This window comes from Spea bombifrons, chromosome 2 (genome assembly GCF_027358695.1).
Source record: "Spea bombifrons isolate aSpeBom1 chromosome 2, aSpeBom1.2.pri, whole genome shotgun sequence".
In the NCBI taxonomy this organism is placed as follows: Eukaryota; Metazoa; Chordata; class Amphibia; order Anura; family Pelobatidae; genus Spea; species Spea bombifrons.
Window position 1 is genome coordinate 126,387,644 of NC_071088.1, and position 13,661 is coordinate 126,401,304.

General features: G+C 39.6%; 1 protein-coding gene across 1 annotated transcript in view; it reads left to right on the forward strand.

The window, feature by feature from the left end:
- The window catches only part of MIPEP (mitochondrial intermediate peptidase), a 42,019-nt gene that overhangs the window by 8,045 nt on the left and 20,313 nt on the right, over nucleotides 1–13,661 (forward strand). Inside the window, exons 5-13 of the mRNA XM_053456420.1 lie at nucleotides 457–520; nucleotides 1,218–1,400; nucleotides 1,791–1,947; nucleotides 2,343–2,391; nucleotides 2,763–2,823; nucleotides 3,892–3,944; nucleotides 9,677–9,830; nucleotides 10,377–10,454; nucleotides 11,691–11,895. Of these exons, the coding sequence (XP_053312395.1) occupies nucleotides 457–520; nucleotides 1,218–1,400; nucleotides 1,791–1,947; nucleotides 2,343–2,391; nucleotides 2,763–2,823; nucleotides 3,892–3,944; nucleotides 9,677–9,830; nucleotides 10,377–10,454; nucleotides 11,691–11,895 (1,004 nt within the window). The remainder of the gene's footprint in view (nucleotides 1–456; nucleotides 521–1,217; nucleotides 1,401–1,790; nucleotides 1,948–2,342; nucleotides 2,392–2,762; nucleotides 2,824–3,891; nucleotides 3,945–9,676; nucleotides 9,831–10,376; nucleotides 10,455–11,690; nucleotides 11,896–13,661) is intronic.

The following is a 13,661-nucleotide window of genomic DNA, read 5'->3' on the forward strand; positions in this document are numbered from 1 at the left end:
AGAAGCAGCACCTTTTCAATGCATTATGATATGTACTTTAATGCATACAATAATTTCATCTTTAAATTACCAGTGTTTTTCCCAGTAGAGTGCATGAAAGGATTTATCAGAATCAGGTGTTATGCCCCAGCCCCTTGCTTTGCAATGCGTATACATGCTATAACCCCCCACCCCCCCAATCGGCTCCAGTGCTGGTTCTCAGGAGGTTTTGAGGGGGTCTAATGAGAAATCAATGTGGTTGTATTCCTTCCAGTAATTGACGACTTAAAGCATTTAAGGTACATTTGCCCTGTGGAAAGTATAGTGTTAATATTAACATATTTACTAAATACCTTCTTCATCGGTGGGGGAATATGGAAAATTATACTAGCCCTGTAACTTTTAAATGTGAATAAATGAAGTCATTTAAGGGCAGAATGTTGATATATCACTTATTTTCTTCTATAATATCCGAAGACGAGTAGCGGAGCTGTTTTTGATGGACTTTGAGATCAGCGGCATCCACCTTGATAAGGAAAAGGTAAGCTCTTCTAAACGGTGCGTGCCGCGCTAATGTTTAGTCTCTAATTTGTGAGGAGGAGCTGATTCATATGTTGAGGTGTATTTTATATTCTCTGCTTATTTTATAGGAATACTATGTTGGTTTGAATTCATCCTGGGGTTTGTAATAAGAGATTTGACTTACACTGAGTTACACTCATAGAAATGTTTAGACTATCCATCAAAATGTGTAACGTCATTCCGAGGGACAGTGTGTGTCATTTATTTGAACCGGAGTAGGTTGGAAGACTTTATTTAACAAATCATCTTGAGATGCGTGTCGAAGCTGCCCAACCTTTCACCACGAGATGGCAGCAAACACTTGAAATGAGCAGCACTCTATTTAGTTTGAGCTGATTTGGACAACAGGAGAGAAGGTGCTTGGGAGTTATTACTTTGGAATTAAAGTTAGGCAGGCATCAGCGATTTATCCTGGCCTAGGCTCGGACCTAGGACAGCAGTCCCCCTGCTGCAAAACTGGGGGCAGATCACCCTCTTGGGTGTCCAGCTCCTCAATAAGGCCCATTTACACTATGGAGCACATCACGGACACAAGGAGAATTCTTACAAAGATGACTCTCTGGCTTTACAAAGCAATATCTAGTAATAGTCCATTTTTAACCCCGTTCAAGCCCACACTCGGTACTAAGCAATCTCTTTTTATCCTTCCGTTATAGCGTCATAAAGCAGTGAACCTCAACGTTGAAATCTCTGATTTAAGCAGTGACTTTCTAATGGGATCAAACCTCCCCAATAGAATTGACAGTCAGATAATCCCTGAACATATCCGCTCTCAGTTTGCATGGGATGGAAAATACATACAAATCAATGGTTTACACCCAGATTCGCCAGATGATTTGGTAAGTAATGCTTAATCAGGTTGCTCATTTCTTCTTGCAGGAGGTGGCACTATTACCAGTATTCATGAATGTGAATATACACAGACACACAAAACAATTATTTAACCTTTTGTGCGATAAATCTTTAAACTCTTCCTAATATTGTAAACTAATTCCCTATTTCGTAACACCACACAAGAATTATTCGCATCCAAAAAAAACCCCACCTGTCTGCAGGACACTAAGGACAAGTTAATTTTAATATACAAAGATTTTATTTTCTAATAAATATTAGAATTTAATGTTTGAGTTATTCATTTTGGCATAATTTGTTTCACCCTTTTTTGTTGCACCTTATTTCTTTTATGAAAACTTTTAACATACCGATCTGTAACACGTTCGTGTCTTAAGGTACGAGAGGCGGCTTACAAGATATTTCTTTATCCAAATGCCAGACAGCTGAAATGCTTGGAGGAACTACTTGCTAGCAGAAATCATTTAGCCCAACTCGTGGGGTACCCCACATTTGCGCACAGGGCATTATTGGGGACCATGGCAAAAACACCAGGTAATGTAGACTTTCATGTTTTCCTAATTTTCAACATGTTTTCATTTTTATTTATTGTTGTGCCACGTTCTACATACTTATCGACAGCAGAAGTGCCGCAGACAGCCTATTTCTTCCGCTATATGCTCTGTAAACGACAGTGTCTGTAATTCATAGAATTGGGATAATCTTGGTGTCAGAGTATCTAATGTACTTAGAAAGAACAAGCTCTGGCACGCCAGTAGCCGCGATCTACAACTGATATCGTGTCAACAGCTGAATGAACATAATGGATGTTCTTGTGTTTATAACACCAAGTCCTTTCACACCCTGGAACTTCTATACTATTGACATACGATAACGATTGCTTTGATATTAATCTTTTTTCTGTGTTGTCTCTCTTTTAACTGTTACAGAGAATGTGATGATGTTCCTTGAAAATTTATCCAGCAAATTACGCGAACGGTGAGTGATATTTAAAACTGCATTTAAAACCTTTACCGTATGTCTTTGAGCAGGGCTCAGGAAATTTAGGCTGATGGGAGGTGATAGGGAAAAGCGCTTTATGCCAAACTACAGCTAAATCACTCGGTTGCTAGGATTTTAAAGCTGCAAATGTACCACTTACCCTTCTTTTAAGATAACATCAGCAATCATTTAGTTTTTTTAGGATGTTTATAGGCCAAGAAGGAAGGAAACCTGATAAATGCGATCATTAATTGTTAAAGGCAGCTGACATCCAGAAATCTGCTACTTTTTTAAGTTATCAATCAGAAGCAGACATTTGCATTAAGTTGATGGCTTTATTGCAACATTGTGACCGCTCTTTTTTACAGTACCCTCAAAGACTTTGAAATGATGGCCGCGATGAAGACAAAGCTGAATCCGATAAATCCAGTAAGATAAATCTCAATGCATGCCTGTTATATGGAACTGATGTGGACAAAGTTTTTTCAGCCTCATCGCAACCTCATGCTTCTCACTCTTCTCACAAGCTGCAACATGAATAATAATAAGAAAAATAGTGTTATTCCCTAAAATAATACAGTAAATAAAAAAAATAAACAATAAAGTGAGTGGAGTGATGTCATTGTGACATCACTGACATTAATAACATGTTCAAGAGGTCCCTAAGAGGACCTCTAACCACACTGCACTGATAACAAAAAACAACAATAAACAATAACAATAAAAAATTAAAAATTATAAACGATAAAAAGAAAAAACCCTTACATCCCATTGCCCTAACACAACATCTAAAAGGTATAACCCCCTCCCTTCCGTTCACAACCCCCGAACCCGTTAAGCCATAAGTATAAATAAATAGTACCCTATAGGGTACTATATGTAAGGGATGGATATGGCCCTCTAGAAAGAAAAAACTAAGGATGTAAGGTATCTCTGTAATCATGAGATGCAGCTAAACAATTTTGGCCGGGTTTCTCTGCCGTAACACATAACCTGTGCAAAAAAATCTATGCAACACAGACCTGTTGGTGAAAAAAAGCACAGAAACTAATTTCTGCGGCCACCTTTGACAGTGATTGGTGGCCAAATAGCTGCAATCCCATCATACCTAATGTAAAAATTCTACGAATAATGTACACCTTATAGTATGTTCCCTATAAATCCTGGAAAATTCTATATAAATTATTTCTGAAATCAGGACCCCTGAATTGATAGATTTGGAGGGGATTTTCCATCACTTTACCTAATTTTGGGAGGATTCAGAGTGGAAAATATATTTAAGAAAATTAGGAGTTTTTACTAAATTTCTCATCCTAAATTTTCAGCAAATTAACTATGATATCAAACGAAAGCCCTTTCTCTACTTGAAAAAAAACAATATATAGTTTACATGGGTACACTGCAGGAAAGGGGAATAATCGTTGAAAAAAATGTCCAAAATGTTCTGGGACTTGAGGTACTGAAGGGGTTAAAATTGTATGTATTCTTGTTTGTCAGGATTTGATGCCTTGGGATCCTCCATTCTATGGTGGTGTTTCACGAGCAGAGAAGTAAGTGCCTCTTTTCAGTACGATATGTACGTACATGCTGCTGTTAAAAACAATAGGTTCCTTATCGCTATAATAAATCTAAGGTGAGTAAGCAGTCCATTGCCCCCCCCCCTCCAAAAAAAAATTAGCTTTTATGTTCTCTACAAATATACACTATATGAACAAAAGTAAATGCGCATGCCTCCTAAATCCTGAGTTCAGCCGCAACCATTGCTAAAATGAAACCATGTGTATAAAATGAAGCCCATAGGCAGCCATCTCTATGGACAAACATTGCCGGTAGAGGGGATTGTACGGAAGAGCTCCATGATTTTAAATGTGGCACTGTCATAGGATGCTACTTTGGCCAGAAGTCAGTTTTTGAAACTTTTGCCCTGCTAGATCTGTCCCGCCTGACCATAAGTGTTATAGTTATGAAGTGAAAACGTCTAGGACCAGCAACAGCTCAGCCACGAAGCGGTAGACCACCTGGACTCGCAGAGTGGGGCAGCTGAAGCACGCAGAGCATAGAAATCACCTGTCCTCTGTAGCATCTCTCACTACAGAGATCCAAACAAGCACTTTGCGTCGGTAGCTTCATGAGATGGGTTTATATGGCTGAGCAACTGCACATAAGCTGAAGATTAATAAGCACAATGCCAAGCGTTGGCTAGAGTGGTGTAAAGCACAACACCGCTGGGCTCAGGATCGGTGAAAACGTGCTCTCTGGAGTGATGAGTTATGCTTCACCATCTGGAAGTCTGAAAAATGAATCTGGGTTTGGCAGAGTATGGGTCCCTAAGTTCCAGTAAAGAGTAAAGACATGGTTGGATGAGTTTGATGTGGAAGAACTTGACCAGCCCATACAGAGCCCTGACCTCAACCCCATCGAACACCTTTGGGATGAACTGGAACAGAGATTGGAAGCCAGGCCTTCTCATCCAACATCAGTGCCTGATCTCACAAATACTCTACTGGATAAATGGGCAAAAAATCCCACAGAAACTCCAACATCGTGTGGAAAGCCTTCCCAGAAGAGTGAAAGCTGTTATAGCTCCAAAGGCAACCTACTTCACACTGTCTATGTATTTAGATTGCAATGTTATAAAAGTCCCTGTTGGTGTAATGGTCAGGTGTCACAATACTTTTGTTCATATAGTGAAGGCTGTCCCCGGTCCTTTACATACATGTCAGCACAGTGTTTTATGCAATTACAACAGGAGAGGGATGCTTGTGTAACTTCACACCTTTTTTAATGTGGGCCCAATAAAAGCTATCGACTTCAACTAAACACTCCATCTTCTCATGGGCTAAAAACGCTGGCTTCATCGTTCTTATGTATACTGTATAGGATCGCTACGTATTTGAATATATGTTTAATGATCAGCAATAACACGTAAGTTTTAAAAAAATCAGATTAGGGAGCCATTCACTAGTTTCACTAGTGCTGGTTTTCGGGGCTTTTTTGTTTGTGATACAAAATTTGGCAATATTCACTTCTTACACAGCAGAGGGCGCTCAAGTGCAGAGGATAAAAGCAGTGTGTGTGTGTGTGTGAATGTGTGTGCGCAAATGTGTGTGTGTGTGTGTGTGTGTTCATCAAGATGCCCTTGATGTTAAAATTGAGTATTCCTTAACTTGGAAACAACACTTGCTACGTTTCAGGTTCCAAGAGTGTGCAACTGGAGGTGACATAATAAACCCCACCACTAATGTTTTACTCGTCGGACTATCTTATATATGATAGTTTTTGTTTTCCACATTCTAGTTATAAAACAGTTAAAACGCTTAGGTACTGAGCACAACTTTTCTTTTTTATAGTGATTTTACCTGTGTACAGATGTTATATTACTGTATATAGTACCCTAAATACAGTATTTATAGATGTGCTTTTTTTAGTTGCTCGCGGTAGTTTCGCAGTTTGGAACCTAAATATATTTTTAAAGGGGGCATTGATAGAGTTTACAGGACCGTTTTGGTCTCACGTCTCCTGCTTCGCTTTTCTTTATGAATAAGGCCATATTGTGGAGCTTTGGGCTCTGGAGCAGTTATACACGGAAGGCCAATTCTCTGGGTTTCCTTTCTTTATCAAGCTCTTTTTGCCTCCTTTCTCTGCTTTCTGCTTGTTGCTGTCTTTCTTTCAGTTCTATTCTTTCCCCCTCTGGCAATTTATTTTTTTACCTATGTCTGTTTTGCACCTCCCTTGCTGACATCTTTTTGTATCTTTCCCTTTTTTCTCTTTCCAACTTCTTGTTTCCTCCCCCGCACCCATATACACACATACTGTATACACAGGGAAGCATCGTCCGCTTCCCTCCTGTATGTTTCCTCTGACTGAGTTGCGATGTGATCAGGTCACGCGACGTGGCGCAATAATCTTCCCTCACCGCACGCCTAGAATTAATGTCCTTCCCGGACACATAGTGTCAGTGATGGAGGAGGATTGCTGCGCGGAGCGGGACCCGAACGGATGACAGCTTTGTGCGACAGGTAAGTACCTCTCTTATGGACCGGTCAGAATGTCCAGGCCCGGATTATGAAGGGCCAGCAGTGGCAAGGTTCTCCAGCAAGAAGCCCTGCATAAGTAAGTCAGTTGTTAGGTGCATAAATCTCACTGATTTAACTATACATTATACAGGGCAAGCCAAGCTCTTCCTGCAGCAGAAGCTCCCTGGAGTGGATCTTCATAATGTATAGTGACGCCAAGGAGTTAACACCACAAGTCTTCCTTTAGTGAATAAACAAGGACTTCTTTACATAGTGCAGGCCATGCAGAGAATGTCTGCTTCTGCCACATCTGGGTGAAAGATGCTTAATCCACTCGGCCGGGTTATACATGGGAGCTTCCCGGGATCACGCTGGGATCTAATGAACAGTCTAGCATACTCTGTCTGGTATATAGCACATGTTTTTATCTATTGGCTTTATTTCTATATTAAATGGAAAAAGGTCCACAACACACACTTTGCAAAAAAAAAAAAAAAAAACAGGCTGGAGATGAATCATTTACTGAAAAACACAGTAACGCAATTGATAAACGGCCTGCAGCTCTGCTTATTTTCCATGTCGTTTTTAGCTTTAAGCCTCTAATCCCGTAAGTGCATGTTTGACAAGACGTGGAGGCAGACCGTCATTCAGGGCCGCCGATACGAGTGTCATCTGCAAGATACAGTAATTGCCAGCCTCAAGGTCACTGACAGCAAAATCTAACTATTATACGGATTCCGGTAAAAGTGCTCTCAATTGCTCTGTGAATAATGCGGGTTCTGTTTTCTGTCATATATAGGATGTCACGGAAGGTGAAATTATTGTAATTAACGCATAAGAAAAGCTCTCCTTCCCTATTGTTCCATTTGTAAGCTTTTTCGGTGTGAGATGATCTGATTTTTACTTCTTCACTTCTCTGCCTTGTATGAACGGCTGTGTATGCATTGCTTCGTAACGAAAAGGGATTCATTTTACAGTTTTGGTAAATGCACCCCGACACTGAGTTACTTGTAATAAATATATATATATATATATATATATATATCTGAGATAAGGGAAAAAGGCTGGCAATGCACCAAAGTTCTGTTGACTCCCTGGAAAAAAGTCTGGATATGAAATGTTGCGAGTGATATGGAACGGGGAGCCTGATTTTCTTGAGAAATGCTCATTACAGCGCTTGACAAACTTGTGTAGGAGTTAGAAGCCAGACAGACAAATCTGCAAGCCAGCGTGATGTATTTAGGAAGTAGGAAGAGGTACTGTCACCTCTGTGTAAATATTACGTTAAATATATGTAATGGTGTTTATAGGTTCACTTTTATTATTAGAAACCACCTTATGTTTACCATTCTTAGGCATTATATGATTATTTTTCCTCCCCGTTAACTTATCTCTGCACAGCAGGCACAGCCCAGATATTAATCTATATGCTTTTTCTGATGCCTTTGGCTGCAGATCACAACTTCCATAAAAATAGACCTTTTTAACTGAGCAGCTCCAAACCGACAATAGGCATAATTGTGCTGTAGATAGTTTTGGGAAGCTGTGCCTGTGCTGATCATTCCTTCATGTCAGATCATCTTGTTTAAAGGGACACTCCAGCCACCAAATGCACTTTAAAGCATATGATGGCTGCGTGGCTCCTTGAAATTTGTGGGTGAACTGAATCCCCCCAAATGCGTTTGGCCCTTTCCCAGCCCCCAGCTAAATGCCCTGCAGCAGAAGCATTCGGCCAAATGCATCTCCCTTAACATTATGTACTCCCCTCGAGTCCGATCCGGCGCTGGCTCCATTGAATAATGAGCGCAGGGATCTGTTTAGACCCCGATGCACATGTGTAAAGTCTTATTGATTTGAATGGGAGCACTTTCCTGCTACCGACTGGCTGCTGAGGGTTACGGTTACTCACGGAGTCCTTTAATGCATAGAAGGTTTCACGGGCATTAGATTAGGGCTCGACAAACCCTGGTGACTAGAAACAACTTCTCTGGAGCCCAGGGTTTTGAGTGACAAGAGGGTAAAAGCTGGACAAGGCTAGCATTGAGAATCCATCAGTCTGTGAGTATATACCGGTATTTGGACTGTATTGAAGTGCAAGATTCAGTGTATGTGTGTGTGTGTGTGTGTGTTGTGGTTTTATATATATGTATAGTGTTATCCGGTGTGTGTATGGTGTTGGAGAGTGTGTGCATGGCGTTTATGGTGTTACAGTATGGCATTAGCATGAGTGTGTATGTCAGCATATAATGTGTGTGTGTTAGCGCGTGGTGTTATCATGTGTGTATACTAGGGTAGAATGTTAGCGTGTGTTACTGTATGGTGTTAGTGTGTGTGTAAGAATAATGGTTAAACATACAAGCTTGAGTCTTTATGGTGTAAAATACCCCTTGTCGTGAAGGGGTTAATTGCAGTACCGTACAAACCGATGCAGCACTGAAGAATGGTGTGTTTTTATGTTTTATTGTCCCAACAATCATCCTTTAACTGCAGACCAGGGGGTAATAATATGGACATAAAAATATGATTGGGGAAGAAAAAAAAAGATGGCTCCTAAATTTTTTGCCTGGCTCCTAGGATCCAAAGCAGATTTGTCGACCCCTATTAGACGGTCCCTTTAATAACCGGCGTTCTGTAGAGTATGTTAATGTGGCAGACGTTTGCTTGACCTTTTCTGTGATTTCAGAGCTTTTTCCCCATTTACAATAAGAGAGAGAGGGGGCAAACTGAAATATTTTCCTGGCAGTGGCTGAAACGAATAAGCTCGAAAAGTAGCGCAGATGTCAAACATCTTGTGTTTATAGTCTGCCAAGTACAGAAGCCTGGACCAGACTATCGCTCTAATTGTTATGACAGTCGGGGCCGAGATCTCTGTAGCTCGCTCTGAAAGTTGGCCTTCACGTGGCTAGTACACATGGGGCAGATTAAAAGGGTGTGTGTTATTAAGTCTTTTCTTTATTGTATATGTTTTATCTGAACTTTTACGTTAGAAGCTTCACTGGGTGGATTTAATACAAACCACTTTGTGATTTATTTTGTATGTGCTGTTTAGACATCCAGAATGTTTAGCCAAGAAGAGATTCTAAATTAAATTTCGAAAGGGGTATAATTTAAAAGGCTTTTGAACCATGGCCAATTAATCATTGATTTAAAGGGCCAGACTTATATATATATATATATGATAAATGACTATAAATGATGTTTCTTATGCAAGATTTAATTATAAAAGCGTTCAGCGGAATACATGGAACTTTTGCTTTTCTCTGCAGGTATAATATAGAGCCCAGTTTGTACTCTCCATTTTTCTCTCTTGGTGCCTGCATGGAAGGATTAAACACCCTTTTTAACCAAATTCTTGGCATCTCCTTGTATTCTGAAGAACCAGAGAAGGGGGAGGTTTGGCACGAAGATGTCCGAAAGCTGGTCAGTGGACTGTTTTTTGGGTTTTTGTTTGCGTGTGTGTTTTAAAAAAAATAAATAAAACAAAAAAAAGTATATATTTTTTATTTCACTTAATCTGAGTTGATAAAGATATAATATGAGGTATATGTACAAAAAGTGATTCTAGTTTAAATTGTGAAGAGCAGCTGTTGGCCAACCATGCCTGCTGATCGGATGATTCATTTTGTTTCTATAGTGATAAAGACCACCGGTCATATATATCCAGTGTGAGTGGTTTTTTTTTGTTTTTTTTCGGGGGGGTTTTTTGGAGTAGATAAGTTCTTAATTTATATCCCAAACCTACATTAAGTTTGTAGTCAAGCTGATGACACAATAGTTGCAGTTCTCTTTCTCCAAAATTGAGAGATTTCAATCAGCGCAGCATGTAGAGAGAACTGGCTGTGTCCAGGTGGGAGGATTACTAAAACATGAATCCCCATGAGCACCACGTGGCGTTATTATAGTGTTCTTCATGTGCAACTTTGGTTCTTTCACTAAGTAAAGTTTGAGTATTTCTTCCATCGGCAGGCCGTGGTTCATGAAGAAGAAGGCTTGCTGGGATACATTTACTGTGACTTCTTCCACAGACCAGAAAAGCCTCCTCAGGTACAAAATGTTGGAATATTGTCTTTATGTTGATTTGTAGTGAGGGTCCCACACAGAAGTCAGTGGCCTGGAGGTTTTAAATGGGGGACAACTTATAGAGAACTATTTTAGAGTCCAATTTTTGGGTGTTAAGAGGACAGACTGTGAGTCTCTGAACAGTTAGGTTCATAAGTAAGAGAATCTGACATGACTAAAGTTCTCCTTTACATATCAGTGAAGTCACACAGTTTTAGACATAATTACACAAAATTAATGTGGAACCTACACATCCACAGACTGGACAGTAAAGGATTTCAAGAAATAAAACATGTCTATGAGAGGACAGACTACATGGGGTTACATGATTGCATTTTCTTTTTACCAGCGTGCTTAAAAATACAATCTATACATGAAAAATTCAGTATTTTTTTGTTTTTACTGAAGGCTTTGATTTACCAAATGTTATTCCTGTATCGTAGGTGTTGCTACTGACACCCACCGGTACCTCTAGACCCTGCCGGGCTCTCCCGTTACTCCTCCTGCTGACAGATAAAAAAAGTTTCTCATCCTTCCAAAATATAAAAAAAAAAATATATAAGAGAAAAAATGATATATGAATAAAATATAAATATAACTGATATGGAGCCCAGTGATGCCACCATGACATCACTGGCATATAAAATGAATGAGAGGTTCCCCAAAGGGATCTCAAGCCATAGTGCACTGGGAACAGTGCAAACATATAAAAAATGAAAATAAAATATATTTTGTTTAAGAAGAAAGAAAGAAAGCACTACCCCCAAACCCCTTAGGCCAATAGTATTACAAAATATGTAATAAAGAGTAACGTACAAAGCATGGATGTGGCCTCCTCAACATAAAAACATGTGTACATGTGGGGTATGACTGTAAACGGGAGATGTTGCTGAACATAAATTGGGTCATTGTTCAACATTTACAGTATAGAAGAAAATGTAAGCAAGATTGCTTAAAAACATATACTATTTTAGTATAATTTTATCGATTTAACGCTAATAAATATTATGTATTTCTATGATCTCAAAAGAAGGCCTGACTTTTCCTAAACAAAATTATGTATAATTTGCACGGGTTCATCAAATACGGTGAAAGGGTTAATATCACAGTGAAATTCCTTCTCTTTTTTCCCCTGTCCCTTTGCTGGAAATCTGTGGATGCGTTCAGGTGCTGGTTCTAAAAACATTTCCCTTTGGTAATTTCATACTTTGCCCCTTACAGGACTGCCACTTCACAATACGAGGCGGGCGGCTGAAGGAGGACGGAGAATACCAGCTGCCTGTTGTTGTTCTTATGCTGAATTTTCCACGTTCAACCAAGAGTTCTCCGACACTTCTGACTCCGGGTATGATGGAAAACCTGTTCCATGAAATGGGCCATGCCATGCATTCCATGCTTGGACGGACACGCTATCAACACGTCACTGGTAAGGCTTAATTCCTGTCATGTTAATTAAACAAGGTGGAGTTGTGTGCGTAGCGTTGTCATTCATCTTTTTTTTGTTAATGTGTAACATGTCTACGTTTGCGGTTCCGCTGGCTGGAGAGGAGAACTACGGAAGTTTCCAGTCTATAAAGGTCTTTTGGCATTCATGCGTTCAGAAACTGGTCGATCTATTCTCTTGTGTACGATTTATAGTAACAAATAGGAAAAGTAGCTAGAATAGGTTAAACACCCATGTCACTTATCATAGGAAAACAGCAAATCCAAAATGTTTACCTACTTAGCGTGGGATGTGGCTGTGGATGCCAGTTTGCTTCAGGGTATAATTTGAAGCTGTCATAAAGTAAATGCTTTTGGGTGTATTCTTTTAAATGGCAGCTTACGTCATTGATGTAGGCGATTTAAATGCCAGGTTTATCTCGCTAATTTAGAAACCTTGCACAAATACACTAGTTTTCATTCTGTCATTCTCATGTGATCCATGCGTTTAGAAATGCGTTCACTCAACACGCGGTTTGCGGAAGAGGTGAGTATTACAGCTCGCTGACTTCACAATGTATTATGAAGGGCCGACACCATTGAGCTTCTCAAGGCTCGGTTTGGTCATGCGTAACGTTACGTTAAAGGTGCTGTTCCACTTTTAATAAACATTAACTGTACTCTCTCCTGTGCTGCAGCTTTGTCATTTTATTTTTTCCTATGCATTTTTAATCGCATAAAAACAACAAAAAATTTTAAGAAACCTAAACAACGTATTTGCGCCTTGCCAGTGACAATTAAGTATATCCAGTTGTTTTTTTTATTAAAACTGACAATTCAGCAGTACTTACAATTGTGTTTAGAATGCCATGTTTAGTGTAAATGCAATCCTAAGTGTTTTAGGTCCAGGCGTTCTTCAGTTATTGGAGTTAAACAATTAGACTTCTGTCTTTTTTAACTCCTCCCCCAGCTGCCTCTATGAAAGCAGGGAGCATACCTCAGTATGCTTCTTGCACATGCTCCTAGAGGTTTCATTCTAGTTCAGGGAGCAGGGCTCCCACTGAAATCGATAGGCACATGCTATCTGAACACTGATGTTTTGCTGACATACCTGTGCTTGGCCGCTGCGTGATTTATGTAAATGAGGGTGCTACTTGGCATGTACAGTAAATGGGAGGACTTAGATGAGACAGAAGTCTCCTTCTGGCTCCAGCGGCTAAATAATGCATGCCCAAATTTGCATGCGCTAAAATATATTGAAGTCCATGCAAAATAGATGAACTAAAATATAACCTTGGGAACAGTTTCTTTAACTGGTCTGCAAACTCCTGGTTTAGTGGAGAATGTTCCCGGAGTTTAAGCACTAAATACCAAACAAATCAATTATTACAAATAAAATGTAATTATTTGAAAATTCTTCAGGATCATCACCGGTCAACTCCGCGGCATTGACTACTTTCTTTGATGGGTCATTGTAAGGGGTAACTTATTGCTAGGTTGTGTCCACCTGGCTTGCTTGTAAAAGAATTAGTTGAGCAGGTTCTACCATCTCCTGCCGCTAAACTCTGAATAGGAAACCAAAGAAAACAACACAAGCTATATATAAACAATTAGGATTATACTTGTTTCAAAAAGTTCTGTAAGCGACTAATGCATGTAAATGAATTCAGCATCCTATAAGATCTTAAAACAACCAGATGTCGTCACAACAGAGAATTTGTGGTCTAATCCCAACAATTCAGTTTACAAACAAAATCTGAATTAGTTAGA